We start from the raw sequence: 19,876 nt of genomic DNA, 5'->3' as shown, positions 1-19,876 counted from the left end.
TTTTTTTGAAATTCCTTGTTGATATTCAATAAAAATAAAATGTCTGATTATAAAAATTATCCAATATTTTTTTTACCTGAAAAGATTCTTTTCATGAAAAGTCTTGTTATATATATATAATCAAAGAAGTGATTTTTAGGGAGAGAGACTTTTCTAAGCAATTCATAAAAATAAAAATAAAGAGTTTTTTTCCTGGGCAATTGCATTTCGATAGTTTCTAGTAGAATTGTTTTCCATATAAGAGAAACATTGTCCTCAATTTTATCATATAAACAATTTATCCTGTTCTCAATTTTATCATAAAAACAATTTATCCTTAACTTATGATGATGAAATTTCTCTATAAATTAAATAAATAAACTTATACACATACACTAATTTGTTTAATGCAAAATTTTATAATTTAGTTGGTAAAATAAATTTTCTTAGCTTTCAATTTTTTTATAAAAGCTATTATTAATAAAACAAAATGCAGGGAAAGAAAAATAGTTAGTATTTTATATTTTATATATATATATATATTTTTTATATTTTTAAAATTTTTAATACAATATCATTTTTAAAAATAAAAAATATATTTTAATTTATTTCTAAATAAAAATTACTTTTAAAAAACAATCGTTTCTTCTCAGAACAGCCTCATTCAATTCCAAGCATCTTCTTCTAATCCAACATAATTAACAATTAATTCAAAACAACTCCACCAACTTGCTAAATCTTCTTGTAAGCAGGTGAGCATGACAAGGCAGCTCTTTCGTCTCTAGTACTCTCCACCGCTCTTGGTGTTTCTTAAATAAAGATAGTGCAAACCTCTCTAACCGACGCAACAATTAAACTACAACAACTACACCACTCCCAAACATTACTCTATGCTCATCCCCTGGCAACGGCTTGTAGATTTCTTCCCTCTGGCAGTACAGAATGACTAGCTAAAAAGATAACCTCTTGCTTTCTCGTCCCTTACTCTATGCTCATCCCCTGCAACGGCTCTCTCCTCTCTCTAACTTGCTAAAACCTGAGATTTCAGAAAGAAAGAGACAGAAAAGCCTAACCTTCTTAAAGTAAATTATATACTTAGCTTTCCTTTGAGCATCTCCTTATAACGCAGGAGAGATTCCAGCCTCTGCAACTTCAACTGTTGCTTGAACCTGTTGATAAAATCATCAGCTTTAGCATCAACCTCTTCATCAGCTTTAGCATCAACCTCTTCATCTCCAATCATCACTGTTTTCTCTGAAGCCCTTGTCGTTGCAGGCCTTCTTCTTTCAACCTTCTCCCTCTCCACCTCCTCCGCTAAATCCAAGCTCACCGCCTTTTCGCTTGCCGACTTCTTCATTTTCACCTGCCTCTTCGTAGCTCTCACCATGTGCTCCGACTGGATCCTCTTCACATGATGATCATGATCATGACTAACCGGATCGGCATCCGACCTGGTTTGAGCTGGGAGACGTTGGGTTGTTTCTTCCGGTCCCGAACTGTAGTATAAAGAAGAGAAGTTGATGGACTTGACCCGTTCTAAAAGTGAAGGAGCTCTTTCGAGCTGGGGAGGATCATGTTCCTGGGTAGTGTTTTCGGGTTCTTGGGCAGGTGGGAATTTGTAGAAGGATAAGTAGTCGATGGACTTGACCCGTTGTAAAAGAGAAGGGGCTCTTTCGAGCTGGGGAGGATCATGTTCCTGGGTAGTGTTTTGGGGTTCCTGGGCAGGTGGGAAATTGTAGAAGGAGAAGTAGTCGATGGACTTGACCCGTTGTAAAAGAGAAGGAGCTCGAGCGAGGTGCTGGTATTCGTGTACTGGTTTATTGTGAGTACCATAACGGGAAGCAAGAACAATGGTGAAAATCATAATATTCAGGAAGAGGAAGAGTGAACCCGGTGTTAACCAGCTGGTCACGAAAGCGAAGATCGAGATTGCCATGGATTTCGTTTCTTTTTTATTTTCTCTCTTTTCCTTCTCGTGGTTTAATGTGATGTCAGGATAAAGAAGACGAGTACTTATACTGCCCTAAAGATTAATCATTGAAGAGAGAGAGAGAGAGAGAGAGGAGTGGTTAATAACTTACTAGGTGATGTTGAGGTTTTTTTGGTATTACTGCAGGTGCATTTATAAATGTGGTGATGGTTGTATTAAAGTATTTTTATTTAAAAATATATAAAATAATATTTTTTATTTTAAAAAAATTATTTTTGTTATAATATATTAAAATAATTTAAAAATATCAAAAAATATTGATTTAAAATAAAAAATAAAAAAAATTTAAATTTTTTTAAAATGCTTTTAAAAAAAAGAACAAACATATTCTTAATATAATTTTTATGATAATTGAAATTATATTTTATAATTTAAAAAGTATACCTTTCATGTTGTATTAATATCGTTAGTATAAGGTTTAAAATTAGATCTAAAAAATCAAATAAAAAGTAAACTGTAAGCAAATATTTTTAAAAGACTGCAAGTCAACAGAGCTGGTGGAAGGTTTGTTTTTAGTAAAAAAACCAGAATAATTTAAGATGAGAGACGTGGTTTTTCTGCGATAAAAAGGATTAAAAAGACTCTAGTGCCCTTTCTAAGAAAGAGACACGTGAAAAAGAAAGTCTTTGTTTATTTGTTAAGTCCGTTGCGATCATTGCTATTGAAAGTTGGAGCGGTTCCCACGGCACATGGATGAGTCATTGAGTAGTTTGCGATCATTGCTATGGGAACGAGATTTGTTTCCAGCAGCCGGTAGAGCAAATTTTTTATATATATAATAATAATAATAATTTGATAAATTTTTGTAATTTGATCAATTATTTATATATTTAAAAATAATAAGGTTGAAATTAAAAATATTTTTAAATTTAATAGATTATTTATCGATAAAAAATGATAGGGAATAAAATTAAAAAACACTTATAATTTTATTGTTTATTTTAAAATAAAATAATAATAATTAAAATAATAAGAATTAAATACTAAGGAAAGATAAATTGCGGGTTTGCTAATGAATGGGTTGCATAAATTTCAAGGTAGAGAAAGAGATTAAGAAGGGAAAAAAAAAATGGTCTTCGAGGTTTGAATACCATAGGGCCACCACCCATATATGCTGATAGTACAAGTTTTATTAAATAATATTTAATATATATATATATATATATTACAATAATACCCCTAAACAACTAGAAAATTTACAACATAACCAATTCAAATGATCAAAATATCCTTATGAGAAAGTTATATTGTTTTTGTCTCAAAGCGCATCAAAACAATTTATCTATTCCAAAAATAATAAAATGACAAAAACATCCATGAGACAAAAGCATAAGAGTTTTCTTATTTCAAGGCCAAAATAGTAATTTTATTGTAAATAAAAACATGGAAATGACAAATATAATCTTATAGAATATGTCAAAAACAATTGTGTCATGATGAAAAGACAATCTTAACTTCAAAGCTTACTTCATTATTTTTTTTTTTCAGCTATTATACTATTATAATGAAGAATAATGGGTGTTTTGATGGACAACAATATCACTAATAGCTTTAATATATATATGATCCAAGTTTAAGTGACCCAAGTTTAATACCACACACATAGCTTTAATAATAAAATTAAACTTGTATGACCCAAGTTTAAGTGAGTCTGGCTGTAACACCGGACCCAAGAATACTGGATGTGGGTCTGGCTATAAGGTCGTGTCATAAAAGTGTGATAATTAAAAAGATTAATTAAAAAAAAAGAACAAAAATTAACAGGAATGAAAAAACTAATGAAGAAAAGGAAAAAATTGAATTAATTGGGTCAACCTTTTAAATCAGGTTATCCCGTAAAACCTGAGATTTGCGTTATGAAAGTTTGATAACTAAATAGAAAAAAAAAATAACGGGTTTACCTAGAATTAACCGGGTTAACCCATTAAACCAAGTTAACCCATCAAGCCTAAGATACGTGTCATGAAAGTATGAAAGTCTGATAATTAAATAAAAAGAAAATTAACTTTAACAAACTAAACTAAATGAAAAAAATAACTCGTCAAATCAGGTTAACCCATCAAACCCGAGATTCGTATCATGAAAATCTGATAACTAAATAAAAAAAAATAACATTAACAAACTAAATCAAAAAAAAATTCATAAAAAAATTAAAAAGAAAAAACAAAAGGAAAAAACAATTATATAATATAATACAATATAATTATTATTATTATTATAATTATAATGAAAAAACGAGGGGAAAATTTCAAAAAATGAAAAAAAAAGTGGGGAAAGCTAAAGCTAAAGCTAAATTCTCAACCAACTCAATATTGAAAAAAATAAATTTAACAAAAATAATTTTTTGAAAAAAACATGTGGGGAAAACACTGTAGCCAAACAAAAATCATGTAAGGGAAACACTGTAGTAATCCATAGTGTTTTTTTAAAAAAAAACAAAAGCTACAAAGTTAATCTCTCAACCGGCTTAATATATAAAAAAAACCGACAAAGGCTATCTTAAAAAAAACGAAGAAGTCAATTTTGGGTAAAAGAAATAAAAAAAAATGTACAAAAAAGGAAACAAAAGCGAAAAAAAAACACGTGGGGAAAGCTATAGTGTTTTAAAGAAAAAGACAAAAAATAATAATAATAATAATAATAATAATAATAATAAAATATGTAAAAAATGACAATTTTGGAAAAAAAGAAAAACTACAAAGCTAGATTATCAGCCAGCTCAATATTGAAGAAATAAATTCGATAAAGATAATTTTTTAAAAAAATATATTGGGGAATTTTTTTAAAAAAACAAAAACTACAAAGCTAAATTGTCAACCAACTTAATATAAAAAAAAATAAAATCTACAAAGACCATTTTGAAAAAAAAAAGAATAAAGAAATCATTAAAAAAAAGAAAACAATGTATGAGAATATTATAGCAATCCATAATGTTTTAAAGAAGAAAACTACATAGTTAAATTTTCAACCAGCTCAATATTTAAAAAAATTTAGCAAAGATAATTTTGAAACAAAAAAATTAAGAAAAAAAACAAAACAAAAAAAAAGAAGAAGAAATCAATTTTGGGTAAAAAAAAAACCATAAAAAAACATGTTAAAAAAAAAACAAAAGCAAAAAACAAAACCGAAAAATTTTTACCCAAAATTGATTTCTTCTTTTTTTTGTTTCTTTTTTTAAAAAAAAAATTTTGTTTCAAAATTATCTTTGCTAGTTTTTTAAAATATTGAGCTGGTTGAAAATTTAAGTATGTAGTTTTTTTCTTTAAAACATTGTGGATTGCTGTAATATTTTCATACATTGTTTTTTTTTATGATTTATTTATTCTTTTTTTTTTTCAAAATGGTCTTTGTAGATTTTATTTTTTTTATATTAAGTTGGTTGAGAATTTAGCTTTGTAGTTTTTTTTAAAAAAAATATGGATTGCTACAGTGTTTCTCCTACATAGTTTTTGTTTTGCTGTGGTGTTTCCCCATATATTTTTTTAAAAAATTATCTTTATCGAATTTATTTTTTCAATATTGAGCTGGCTGATAATCTAGCTTTAGCTTTCCCCATATGTTTTTTTTTATTATTATTATTTTCTTTTTTTCCAAAATTGTCATTCTTTACATATTTTCTTTTTTTTTTCATAATTATTTTTGTTGATTTTTTTTTTTTACTATTGAGCTGATTGAAAATTTAGTTTTTTTGTCTTTTTCTTTAAAACACTGTAGCTTTCCCCACGTGTTTTTTTCCGCTTTTGTTTCCTTTTTTGTACATTTTTTTTTTCATTTCTTTTACCCAAAATTGACTTTTTTTTTATAGCATTTGTCGGTTTTTTTTATATATTGAGCTGGTTGAGAGATTAGCTTTGTAGCTTTTTAAAAAAAAAAAAAAAAAAACTGTGGATTATTACAGTGTTTCCCTTACATGGTTTTTGTTTGGTTATAGTGTTTCCCCCACATGTTTTTTTTTAAATTATCTTTGTTAAATTTATTTTTTTAATATTGAGTTGGTTGAGAATTTAGCTTTAACTTTAGCTTTCCCCACTTTTTTTTTTTCATTTTTTTAAATTTTCCCCATGTTTTTTCATTATAATTATAATTATAATTATAATTATATTGTATTATATTATATAACTGTTTTTTCTTTTGTTTTTTCTTTTTAATTTTTTTTAATGAATTTTTTTTGTTTGATTTAGTTTGTTAATGTTAAATTTTTTTTTATTTAGTTATCAGATTTTCATGATACGAATCTCGGGTTGATGGGTTAACCTGATTTGACGAGTTATTTTTTTCATTTAGTTTAGTTTTTTAAAGTTAATTTTCTTTCTATTTAATTATCAGACTTTCATACTTTCATGACACGTATCCTGGGCTTGACGGGTTAACTTGGTTTGATGGGTTAACCCGGTTAATTCTAGGTAAACCCGTCATTTTTTTTTCTATTTAGTTATCAAACTTTCATGACGCAAATCCCAGGTTTTACGGGATAACCTGATTTAAAATGTTGACCCAATTAATTCAATGTTACGGGATAACTCTTATGCCGCGGGTTATTTTTTTTGCATAAAAAATATAAAAAAAAACTAAAATTTAAAAGTCTTGAGTTTTTCTGCAAAGCTATACATAAGAGTCTTGAGTTTGACTGCAACGCCTGACCTAAGAGTAATATTTATAATATTAATAATAACATTAAACATGCATGACCCAAGTTTAAGTGAGTCTGACTGCAACACCGGACCCAAGAATATTGGATATGGGTCTGGCTATAAGGTCGTGTCATAAAAGTATGATAATTAAATAGATTAATTAAAAAAAACAAATAAAAAACCAGCATGAAGAAAAAAACTAATGAAGAAAAAGAAAAAAAATCTGAATTAATTGGATTAACCCTTCAAACCAGGTTAACCCGTAAAACCTGGGATTCACGTCATGAAAGTTTGATAACTAAATAGAAAAAAAAAAATTGACGGGTTTACCTAGAATTAACTGGGTTAACCCATCAAACCAAGTTAACCCGTCAAGCCCTGGATATGTGTCATGAAAGTCTGATAATTAAATAAAAAAAATTTAACATTAACAAACTAAACTAAACGAAAAAAATTAATTAAAAAGAAAAAAAATTCGGGTTAACTCGTCAAATCATGTTAACCCATCAAATCCGAGATCCATATCAAAACAATTTATCTATTCCAAAAATAATGAAATGACAAAAACATCCATGAGACAAAAGCATAAAAGTTTTTTTATTTCAAGGTCAAAATAGTAATTTTATTGTACACATGAAAATGACAAATATAATTTTATAGAATATGTCAAAAACAATTGTGTCACGATGAAAAAACAATCTTCACTTCAAAGCTTACTTCATTATTATTTTTTCAGCTATTATACTATTATAATGAATAATAATGGGTGTTTTGATGGACAACAATATCACTAATAGCTTTAATATATATATATTAACTAGATTAAAAAAAAATACAAGATGCACATAAGATATATGTTCACGCAATAAGTACATTAACCAAACTTTTATTTAAATTTTAGTATCATTTTAGACAAAACAATTATTTGACAGGTCAAGTAATTATACCATATACTTCTGAAAATCTTCTAGTGTATTTGCATATATAAAAGTTGGTCCAGGGTTATCTTCAATTTCTATCTTAGCTTCCATTAATAAGTCCTGAATTTCAGCAATATTGAAAACTTGTTATTATTGAAGCAATATGATGAAATAAAATTCTAGATTTAGTTATCTATTATATTATATTACATTATACAAATCTTATTAGGATTAGTCATATCAAGATTCTTCCAATTTCAGCTTCTTTTTTTTTCTCTTATTTATCTTAAACCATTAATGTTTTTATTTGATTGACATGTGTGTTTATTTTTTGTATTAAATAATTTATTGCTAATTTGTTTTTATTAACCATTAGAAAATAGTTTTTATTTTAATTTTTTTGAATTTTTATATTCATACTAGAAATTGTTTATTATTTTATTAGATCAAACGATAAAAAAATGTATTGCTATTTCGTTTTACTTATTTTCGCTGTTACCAACTAATTAACTAATACCATAAGATCTTGTGGTACAAAAGATGGTCTAATAACGTTCAATAAATATAAAATAATTAGTGTATTGATCAAACACATTTGAAGACAGTAAATATGTGATTTTTCATAATCATGCCTTTTCACTTTAGATGTCAACAAAAGTTGTGATTTTTCATGTTTGAGTTTTTCCATAAGATTTATTCCTTTACAAATATTTTTCTTTTCCTTTCTAAAATAAAATATAAAACTAGCTAGCCAAAATAAAATAAAAAAAAACTATGATAAATAAATAAATAAAAATTAACAAATACTTTTTAATCAATATAATTTTTTAGTTTTTTTTACCTTTTAAAATAATGCAGTTTACATCATGAACTTTGAAATGCATGTAGCATTTTATATCTTATAAAAAAATAAGTCAATAAAAAATATCTGATTATTTAAGGATTGTTATTATTTTTTATTTAATGGCTAAAAAAATTTTATATTAAATATTATAAGTTTACTATTGAATTGAAAAAAAAACATTCATTGTCTACCATATCAGTTTGCTAATTCACAAATGAACAACTTCATCAACAACTTGTTGAAGATCCTCTTAAACATACTGAAGAATTTCATTTCGATGATCTAATTAATAATAATATAGTAGAAACAAAAGTAAAAGTAGAAGTAGAAGTAGTGTCTTATCATCAATAGTTGTCAGAATCTGTCGATGAGAACCCTTTCTCGTCCCTCTAAAACCTAACCCATATGCATTTATCGTCTTGTTACTCCAGATCCCAACAACTATAATGATAATGATGACCAAGATGTTGATAAGAATGATGATGAAGCCTCTCAATCTACATCATATATTTTTGTTAATCTTAATGATACTTTCCTCTCATATTCACAATTCAAAAATAAAAAAGATGAAACCCTGTCCTAATATGATTGTCTTAAACCCTACATTTTAAATAGGCTCTATGCTGCTTGGCTTTTGATTACTTTTGTTTATCAACCCTTCATAAACTTTACAGAGGCACAAGTGTCTAAATAGAAATAAATGCTCTCTTTCATTCCCGACTTCTAATTTTCAATTCCTAAATTTTCTCTTCTAGCTCCCTACAAAACCTCCAATCATGCCTCTTCCCCTCTCAACCATCTCATTCCATTTCCTAGCAAGACCAACAACATTCGACTAAATTTCTCTAAATTATCACCTAATTTATAAATCACTACTTCCACCAAATTGCTTTGAGTCCAAACCATCAACTTATATCATTTCCACAATGTCCATACCCAAAAAGCATGGAGGATTTAAAGAAAAATATAATAGGTGGATTAACATAGAAAAGTAAAGGTGTTGAATCTGAAGGGTAGTGTTGAAGGGGTGGATGATAATCTTAGTATCTCCTCTATGGACTCTAGTATGGTTGCATCAAATTTATTTTAATTCACAACAAGCATGAACAAATGGTTTAGTAATTGTGGGTTGCTCCTATCAGAAGCTAGACTTTGAGAGTTTAGTTAATGTTAAAGATGCTTTAGGTATTACAATAGTTTATGGAAATGATACATTGAATAGTCAATTTCAAGACATGGTTAATAAAAAGGAAACATAATGGGTGAAGGCAACATGATTCATTTATAGTTTTCTCAGTGGACAAGTATTATGTTTTCAATTTATAAGGATTTTTTATTAGAATATCAGAGTTTTAGGTAATAGAAATAAAGGCAAGTGATTAAGAATGTCATTATGAGTTATCATTTTGATGTTTATTGTATTACAAAAACTAAGTTGTCTAGGATTACAAACTCTTTTGTTTATAGATTATGGAATAATCCCAATGTCAAATGGCCTGGTATTAACTTGGAGGGTAGATCTGGGGGGTTGTTAGTTATGTGGAATAATGATTCCTTTGAGGTTTCAAACATCGAATTCAACTCACAATGGATTGCTTTGTTTGGAACTCATATTGAAAAGGGTTTTAAACGTGTGGTGATCTATTTATATGAAGGGATTAGTTTAGAAGAAGGTAAAAAATTATATAAGGAGCTCATTACTTTTAATTTTGCTCTAGGATGGCCTTGGTATGTTATAAGTGATTTCAATGAGACTTTAAGTTAGACTAAGAGAAGTAGTGGGTATTTAAACTAGGTGGGAGCAAGAAACCTCAAACGCTTTTTGAATACCTGTGAACATATTAAGCTTTCTTTTCGAGGTCATCGCTATACTTGGTTTAGATTTTATTTTATGAGTCGTATTGATAGGTGTTTTGCACAACTGGATGTTATGTTGGCTTTTTCTTATTATACACTTCTCAGATTAGATAAAAGTATTTTAGATTATTTTCCATTTATTTATGGTAGAGAGCTTAAAGATTTGGGTTGGAGACCTTTTTAATTTTTGAATTTTTAGTTGATACACAATCCATTTTATTCTGACTTTGAGGTGATGTGGGCTTCCTTTTGCTTTGATATGACATATATTCTACCTTATCAAGAAACTTATTTTGTTAAGAAGAAAATTGTGTGAATGGAACTCTAACACTTATGGGCATTTGAAGAGTAAAATTAAAATGAAAAAAATCTAGAGTTAAAGCAATTAAGAATAAGAGTGAAGTTGAGAGTTTAACAGGTGATGAATCTGATAAGTTGAGTTGTTTCCAATCTAAATTGTGGGTCGTGGATAGGATTTATAAGATCATTGTTAAGATAATGTAATTGAGGATTAAACAAGTCATTGATGAGGCGATAAGTGAATCTCATTATGTTTTCATCTAAAAGGGGCAAATCCTTGATTGTTTTTTATTAGCCAATGAAATTGTAGATGGTATGAGAAGGTTGTAAATATTAAAATAATTGGCTTTAATTAAGTGAAAGATTATTTGCATTGATGAAGATGAATTTATTTAGATTGATACTTTATCCAAATTAGATAAGGAATTAGTCAAGTTTATCTTATATGATATGCGGTGATTATTTCTGTAATTATCTAATTTGTTTGGATAAATTATATAGGAAGTTCAAATAGAAGATAAATACAAGTTATTCGAATATAATCTTCAAATAAGTGTTTTTATGAAACACAATTAATACTCTTTTAAGAATGTAACAAACTAGAAAGCTTGAAGATAATGTTCTTATCCTTATCACATAGATATGTATATAAAAAAGAACAATATGAAGCATTAAATTGGCAAGAACAACATTAGGTAGAGCAGCACTTGTCACTTGAATTTCAAACAGTATCAGATGGATATGAAGAGTGCATTACTAAATGAAATTCTGTAAAAAGAGGTTTATGTAGAACAACATAAAGGTTTCACTAATCATTTGTTTCTTTCTTAATCATGTGTACAAATTGAAAATAACCCTTTATGGTCCCAAACAAGTACCATTTTGTAAAGAGAAAAGGCTCAATCCCGACACTGGGGGGCACGATGGACCATTTTGCAAATCAATTCAAAGGACAAAAAGGTTTGGAAACAAGCACTAGTGATCCTTAGTCTTGAAATCTCTTAAACATCTTTTGAGCCTATAAACATCCTTTTTCTTCATATACAAGAGCCAAAGCCTACGTTACATGCACAATCAATCCCTTTCTGATAAAAGACTGACAATACTTTCTCATGCGAAACAAGCTCCATTATTTATTCAAATAAAATGAATTCTTTGAAATTGATTATTCAAAACCCTCAAATTGAAGCTTGAACCCCTTCGACCAAAAATATATCACTTCATATTTTCAACAAAAGTAAAACAAAAATTTTCAACACTTATGAAGACTTGTCTATTGGAATCACTTGAATTTCTTTAGAACAAGTTTACTTTAAATCGAAGTCAAAATAATTTTTGTAATTCCAAAAATTCTCCATGAAAACATCTTTGTAAATAACCAAATCTTTTTCCCCCAAAGAAAACCTGAATTGAACACTTATGGGCATGATCAAGCTTGGGGGGCAATCCAACAAATACATAATAGGTATAGCTCCATGATTCCCTTTCTAAGAAAATAGAAAATATAAGGCAGAGCTGATGACTTTTGAGATAAAGGTTTGTAAGTATTCTGATGTCGTGCCCTTTTCAGAGGTCAAGATCACAAGATATGATTTGAGTAAGCAAAAGCAAAAAAAGCCTTTGAAGCTTATTATAGAGACTCAAACTTTCAAGGAGGAAAGTCAGTGAAGAAAGATGACCTATATTTCTCAGGTAAGTATACATGCATATTGATTATAATGCATTACTTTTTATCCTTGATAGATTAGTGTCTCACTAGAAAATCTCCTTATGAGTGCGCCTTTGAGCCCTTATCTCTCGAGTAGTGCGTTTTGTAACCCTACCTCCTTTAGAGCGCGCCTTTGAGCCCTCATCACTCAGATGATACTCTTTTTAGCCTTATCTTTTTCCTTTCAAGTGTGACTTTGAGCCCTCATCTCTTGAGTAGTGCATTTTATAACCCTTACCTCCTTTCGAGTATGTCTTTAAGCCATGATGTCCCAGGTAGTGTGTTTTCTAACCCTATTTTCTTTCGGGTGCAACTTTAAGCCCTCATCCATCAGATAGTGCGTCTTCAAGCCCTATCATTTTCCTTCCGAGTGTGCCTTTGAGCCCTCGTCTCTGGAGTAGTGTGTTTTCTAACCCAACCTCCTTTTGAGTGCGCTTTTGAGCCCGCATCTTCCAAGTAGTGTGTTTTCTAATCTTACCTCTTTTCGAGCACACATTTGAGCCCCTTTCTCATAGATAACGCGTTTTCTAACCCTACCTCTTCCGAGTACACTTTCTAGCCCTCACTTATTCAAATAGTACGCTTTCTAGCCATATCTCTATCCCTATATCATATCTCTTCTTCAGTGTGCCTTTGAGCTCTCATCTCTTAGATAGAGCGTTTTCTAGCCTTATCTTCTTCCTTTTAAGTGTGCCTTTAAACCCTTATATTTTGGGTAGTGCATTTTCTAAACATACCTCCATTCCAGTGCGCCTTTAAGCCGTCATCCTCCTTCGAGCCTTATCTCTTTTCCCTTTGAATGCTCTTTTGAACTTTTATCCTTCAGATAGTGTGCCTTCGAGCACCATCTCTTTTCCCTTTAAGTGCTCATTTGAGCTCCTATCTCCTAGATAGTACACCTTCAAGCCCTATCATGTCGTCCCTTCAAGACATCTATGACTAAATCCTTTTGCCAGGTAAGTCGTATTTTTCTCATGGGCAGGTCGTCCATTATAATAAGACCACTTTGAAAAATCATTCGTATTTTTCACAACTTTGAAAAATATTTGTATTTTTTCACCTAGGCATGTCGCCTATTATAATAAGATCACTTTGAAAAATCTTCACAGTTTTCACCATTTTAAAAAATCATTCATATTTTTAACCACTTTGAAAAATCTTTGTATTTTTCACTTGGTTGCCCATTACAATAAGACCACTTTGAAAAATCATTTGCATTTTCACCACTTTGAAAAAGCTTTGCATTTTTCACCTAGACCGGTCACCTATTACAATAAGATCACTTTGAAAAAACCTTCGCATTTTTCACCACTCAAAAGATCTTTGTATTTTTTACCTATGCAGGTCGCCCATTACAATAAGACCACTTTGAAAAACCTTTGACAATTTAACCATTTCAAAATTTTTGAATTTTACCATTAAATAGGTTGTCTGGTACAACTACACCACTTAAAAAAAAGGTCTTTTATTTTTTCAAAGATCATCTTTTTCTTTACAAACCTTGTTTCCTTTTCTTTCGAGTGCGTTTTCTAGCCCTTGTCCTTCGGATAGTGTACTTTCTAGCCCTATCCTTTTTTTCTCTGTGTGCGCTTTTGAGCTCTCACTTCAAATATTTTCAGAAGGATTGACCATTTCTTAATCTAGTGAATACGTTATCACCATTCCTTTTTTTTCTTTACAAAGCTTACTATCTAAAGTAGCTTACGCAACTTTCTATCATAAACATTGTAAAGAGAGGGCAACTGTCATGACCCATTTTTAGATTATTCCCTAAATTCAATTTTTTTTTCAAAATAAAATAAAAAATAAAATAAAGACTATCATTTTGGCAAAAGCAAGCTGGAAGGATTTTACATGTAGAAAAAAACAAGCTGCAAATTTTGATGGAATCAGAAGTTTAATTGTACCCTATTTTACCTAAAACTAAAGAGACAATACAGATTTAAGGTCAAATTAAATCATTATTGGATGAATCTGCATAAAAATTAAGTTAAATGACATAATTAGATTTTTAATAGGTCAATTTGATTTAATCATTGGCTAAATTAAAATTTAATTATGTCTAAGAATTAATTTGAGTTCAATTGAAGGATTTAATTAAGTGCAAGGACCTAGTTACACTTTAAATGGGTCAAATCAATGTTATTAGGGGCTTCATCGGTGAAAAGTTAACTTTGAGAGCTCAATTTGGGCTTAATTAGGAAGATTGGAATTTTAAGAGATCAAATTTAATTCTTACCAAGTTAATTGATTGAAATCAAGGGTAAAATTACAAGAAAATAAAAGTTTTTGGGTCAATTAAAGGCTAAATTGAAGAAATTTACAACCAATGACCATTTTGAAAAAGATGTCAAACATTGGGGACCCAAGTGGCTGAAATCAAGGGTGAAATTGAAGAGATTTGAAAGTTTAATAGTCAATTAGGGGCTAAATTGAAGAAATCTGAGACCATGGACCATTTTGAAAAAGACGCTAAAATCCAGGGCTGAAATTGAAATTTATCAGGGGAAAAATTGAACAAAATTGAAAATTTGAAGCCAATCAGGAGTGTAATTGAGAGAAATCATAAATCAAAGGACCAAAATGACTTGACCAAAATGACACTATTTTGGGTTAATTGTTTATTTTTTTCTCTAGAGAAGTTGCTCAAGTGGCCTCATTCCCATGGCATTTAATGATTCATCTCTCTACCAAATTTGACAAAACTTGCACGAAAACAACGACCTAACACCTAACTACACGCCAATGTGATCCTTTTTGGTTGATTGATGCCACAACGGCTATGATACTGCCCCAAAATGACCCACTCGACCAGCCATTTCCGGCAACAAATCTGATAGCCCATGATAGCTACTTTGAACCAATGGTTGGGATCTTTCAGGGCCAAATCGAGTGCCAAGATTTGGCACCATAAAAAACAACATGTCCTTCTTCCACCCCCTATAAATAGGGGTGAATTTCATGGCCTAAGCATGAAGAAATTGGAGGCCAAACTTGGAGAAAAACCAGCCTTCCCCCCCCCCCAAGTTTTTCTGCCATTATTGTTTTATTTCTTTTTCCTCCTTTGCCACCGCGACACAGCAATAACAGTAGCAACCACCACCTCATCTAACAACTTTCATCCTTCTCAACAGTAGCAAGAGCGACGACTCTCTTCTCAGCCACTCAAGTAGCTCCAGCACCGGCCATAGTAACAACAACTCCACCAACATAAAACAACAGTAACACCAGCGACCAACCCCTCCACCAACGCTTCCATAGTCACCAGTCGAATCTCCTCCTCACAGTTGAAGCCTCTATGTCATGTAACTCTCTTCTTCTTCTTCTCCCCCTCACTTTCCTCTGCAATCTGCAACTTCTTAATTACATATTGTTCACATTTCTGCAAAATAATTCACTTATAAGGTGGGCTGGAACCATCTCGGCCCATCCTAGATGGCTCGACCAAGTCAAGCCCAAACCCATTAAAAGAGAGAGAGAGAGAGAGAGAGAGAGACTGTTGGGCTGCTAGTCGCCCCAACCCGACTAAATCGGGCTGGTCCCGTTTCAGCCCAACCCGAATGGCTGGGCCGGGTCCAACCCCATTGATAATAATAATAAAAAAAATCAAAAAATCAAAAAAATCAAAAGTCCTTTAAAAAAATTTCTGATTTTCTCACATGTTTTTCTACCAATTTTGCATAATATCAGGTAGTATATTTATACTGTAAGATGCAGATTCAGTATTAAAATAGTCAATTTTCTCTAAAACGTTTCCAAAAAAAATTAAAAAATCAAAACAAATCTCATTTTTTAAAAATTAATTTTCTTTTTCATAAAAAAAACAATAAAAAAAATATATATTGTTTTCATGCATACAGTCAAATCCTAAAAAAAATTCTAAACATATTTCTCATGTTTTAAAGATACAAAAAATAGATATTGTAACCAGTTTATGGTTATCTATTAAGATTTGGCTAAAATATCAAAAATCATTCACCAATCATTTTGTTCATTTTATATTATGGTTTAGATGTAGACTTTAATATTTGGGGATGTAAAATTACACAATATAGTACACACTCAGGTATTAAAGATACAAAGTGCAAAACAAATACGATGCTAAAATTTGAACTTTAGAATGGTTAGGACTTCACTCAATAAGGTAGAGACTTCCTCACGAAAGAAAGATTTGCCTTAGACCTTAGAAAAATATCAACGAATAGAAGCTTGACTTAGAAAAACAATCAAACAACAGTGCAGCTTATCTTAGGTAGGGTGCACAGGGGGTGATGCGTCTTCTCCTTTCACAACTAGTCTCTTACCCAGACTCTTGTAAACCATAAGTTTCCATAATACTAAGTAGCGATTCTTGAACCTTAATCATAATTTTATGATTAAATCCAAAAACATTCCCTTCCCAACAATACCTCTCATGAGACATATATCAGTGTGCCATTTCGACGTCGCCTCACGACAATCATCATGAAAGAAAGAAAAATTAAATTTTTAATATGTAGTGTGTTTGATTTTTTGATATGTTATACACGAGGGTAGTTTGATCTTTTTGTAAATTTTTAAAATTTATGTTGCTCTATAATATAAACTATAATTTCTCAAACTACATGCGAGTAAGTGAAAAGTAGACCAAACTACATAATGCTAAGATAATATTTTTTTTCATATAAAACAAAATATCTTGATTTTTTAAATATGTTTTTTTAAATTATAAAATCTTAAAAAATCATTAAATTAATATATTTTCTATAAGATTTTTAACTTCATTATTAAAAATAAATAAACTCAAAACTAATTCTATATACTTGACTATTAAATCAATTCCATATATTATTGTACATGTATTTCAATCAGGACAAGTTGGAGGCCCACGACTTGTATTTCAAGCTAGTTCATCATCAATAAATTTGAGAAGAATACTCTCCTTAATATCAAAAAGAATTCATGAGTATTTTTTTTTATATAGATTATTATAAGAAAAATTTATAAATTTCAATATCATTTATTTTAAAAAATATTATTCATTTTATATAGACGATAATTTAATTGTACAAACAAATGTTTAGTTAGAGCTTATCCATATGTCCATGTAATAGTCATGGGTATTAAATTCTTTTTATGCTTCATTTTTTTTAATTTTTTTTATTATTAATGAATTGGATAAACATTTAACAGAATTAATAATAGATTAACATGCAAGAAACATTAAATTATATTATGTTCCCGTTTATTTTAGAAAAATGTCCTTAAAACCACTTTCTTCACACTTTTCAATGTTGGCAGCTTTAAGGACCTTAAGGATACTTAATCATGGGGGAAAAACATTTATAGTAAAAGAAAGAATTAGCTTCGTAGAGGAAATATTTTCTTTTTATTTAAAAAAATATATTTTTATAATAAAATAACTAAGATTGAAAAACATCATTTAATTATATTAAATTTGATTCTTAATTTTTTTTATTGTTATATATTTTATTTTAAATTTTTATTTTATTTTTAATTTTATTATTTAAAATTTGATTTAATTTTATTTTTATATCAACTTTAATCTTTATTTTTTAAAAAATTTATTATTTTTTCTTTCATCCTTTTCTTAGTTGAATTTTTTTATTTGTCACATTTCATTCTTGATTAGTATTTGTTTATTTGAAATAATTTTATTAACTTTTAATTTTTTTATCTATTAAATTTAGTTCCTATTCTTTTAATAAACTTAAAATAACTAAAACACTAATACATTATTTTTCAGCTTATTTTTCATAGTATATTCAAAGACTTAAAATTATTTTTCAATTTATTTTATAAACATTTATTTTATAAAAACCATTTTCAAATGAAAACTGTTTTCCAATAAATAAGCGTATAATAATGAAAGTTTCACCAAATGTGAACTATTGATCTTAAAGGCATCGAACTTATCTTTTTCACGTCAATCAATTCCAGCTGCCAAGCCGTTTTTTAAGCCAATGACACCATAGAAACGTGAACGGCTTGAAATGACGTTGACAAGACATTTTGTCTGTTCCCCAAAGAAAAAACAGAAAAGGGAGTGGTCAAGGATTCATGTCATCCCTGCACTACAAATTGTTTAATAAGATCCTCTATCTATTTGAAAGATGATTGAGTATTTCTACTCTATCATTTTGTTTTTTTTTTTTTTTTTAATGATTGACAACCAAAATTTAGTAACATCCTCTAAATGCATGACACGTCTTCAGATATGGTTGAACCGTAATTTCATTTTCTTCTTCTTCTTCTTTTCTTTATAGCATAAAAGCGTTTAAAAAATTGGAAAAAAGGTTAAAAGAAAAAAAAAAAAGGAATTTGAAATTTTTAAAAAATCAATTAGAATGTTAAAAAATCTACATATAAACTCAAATATTTTATATTAAACAAATAAATTGCTAAAAAATAAAAATAAATTTTAATTTCATTTGGGTCTTTCTAAGTATTATCACTTTAACTAGTGGATAAGGTTTGATAATACTATGTGATATCAATTTTTGACGAAGTCTCTTTGTTTTTTTTTATAGTCAACCCAATTTTTATTAAATTTTTAAGAAGAGGGGAGACATGTGGCATTTTTTTATTGGTTTTAATTTAATAAAACAATTAATTGAAAATTTCAAAATAAATTAATTTTTTTCTGACAAAGAGTCTCTTTGCTTATAGTCAACCCACTTTTTATTAAATTTTTAAGAAGAGGGGAGACATGTGGCATCTTTTTATTGGTTTTAATTTAATAAAACAATTAATTCAAAGTTTGAAAACAAATTAATTGCTTTTTTGACAATAAGGCTCCTTGTTTATAGCCAACCCAATTTTATTAAATTTTTAAGAAGAGGGGAGACGTGTGGCATCTTTTTGTTGGTTTTAATTTAATAAAAATTAATTGAAAATTTGAAAACAAATTAATTTTTTTTACCAACTTTATATAGATAGAAATATCTTTTCAAAATTCTTATTTTACTTTGGAATTATATATTACTTTATTTTAAAAATACATAGACAAATTTAAAAATGATCATACTTTGTTTTGTTATATTTTCATTAATTTATCCTGGATTTTTTAATATTTTTTAGTAATATTTAATTTTCTTAACTAACTATTTATTTATTTAACACATAAAAGTATTTGTTTTTTTTTACTTTATTAAAAAAATGTTACTTTTTTTTACTGCATCAATAAAGGATAAAATTACTGAGTTATTGACGAAACATGCTTGATTCAATCTTATCTTTCATGAAAGTTTTAACTTTATGTATTTGAGATTTTATATCTTTATATAAATTTTATTTCTTTCCTAAAAATTTTCTTTTACTTTTAAAATAAAATAAAAACTTAGATAGAAAAACAAAAACAAAATCAAAATCAATCCTAAATAAATTAATATAAAATTAAAAAAATTAATATTAGTCTACTTTTATTTTTAAAATAAATTTATAATTTAAAATAGTTATAATTATGAGGATTTCTATTGCATTAAAGTATTGTTCCTAAATATTTTATTAAGATTGAACATTAATTAGATTTGTTAAGACCCTTACTTGTTATATTTTTATGAAATGAAACAAATGTTCTTATAAGATGAGGTATGAGAGATATATAAAATTAATATATAGATTTTTATTAAATAACAAGTACACTGA

General features: G+C 28.6%; 1 protein-coding gene across 1 annotated transcript; it reads right to left on the bottom strand.

Moving 5' to 3' along the window:
* Positions 1-621: 621 nt before the first annotated feature.
* Positions 622-2,035, bottom strand: LOC7484676 (pathogen-associated molecular patterns-induced protein A70). Its single transcript, XM_002308262.4, has one exon. The coding sequence runs from the start codon at positions 1,913-1,915 to the stop codon at positions 1,067-1,069; it is 849 nt and encodes a 282-aa protein (XP_002308298.1). The 5' UTR covers positions 1,916-2,035; the 3' UTR covers positions 622-1,066.
* Positions 2,036-19,876: the final 17,841 nt, after the last annotated feature.

Source organism: Populus trichocarpa, chromosome 6 (genome assembly GCF_000002775.5).
Source record: "Populus trichocarpa isolate Nisqually-1 chromosome 6, P.trichocarpa_v4.1, whole genome shotgun sequence".
NCBI classification, from domain to species: Eukaryota; Viridiplantae; Streptophyta; class Magnoliopsida; order Malpighiales; family Salicaceae; genus Populus; species Populus trichocarpa.
The sequence above is the reverse complement of the archived record's forward strand: the minus strand, read 5'-3'. Positions and strand labels throughout refer to the sequence as shown.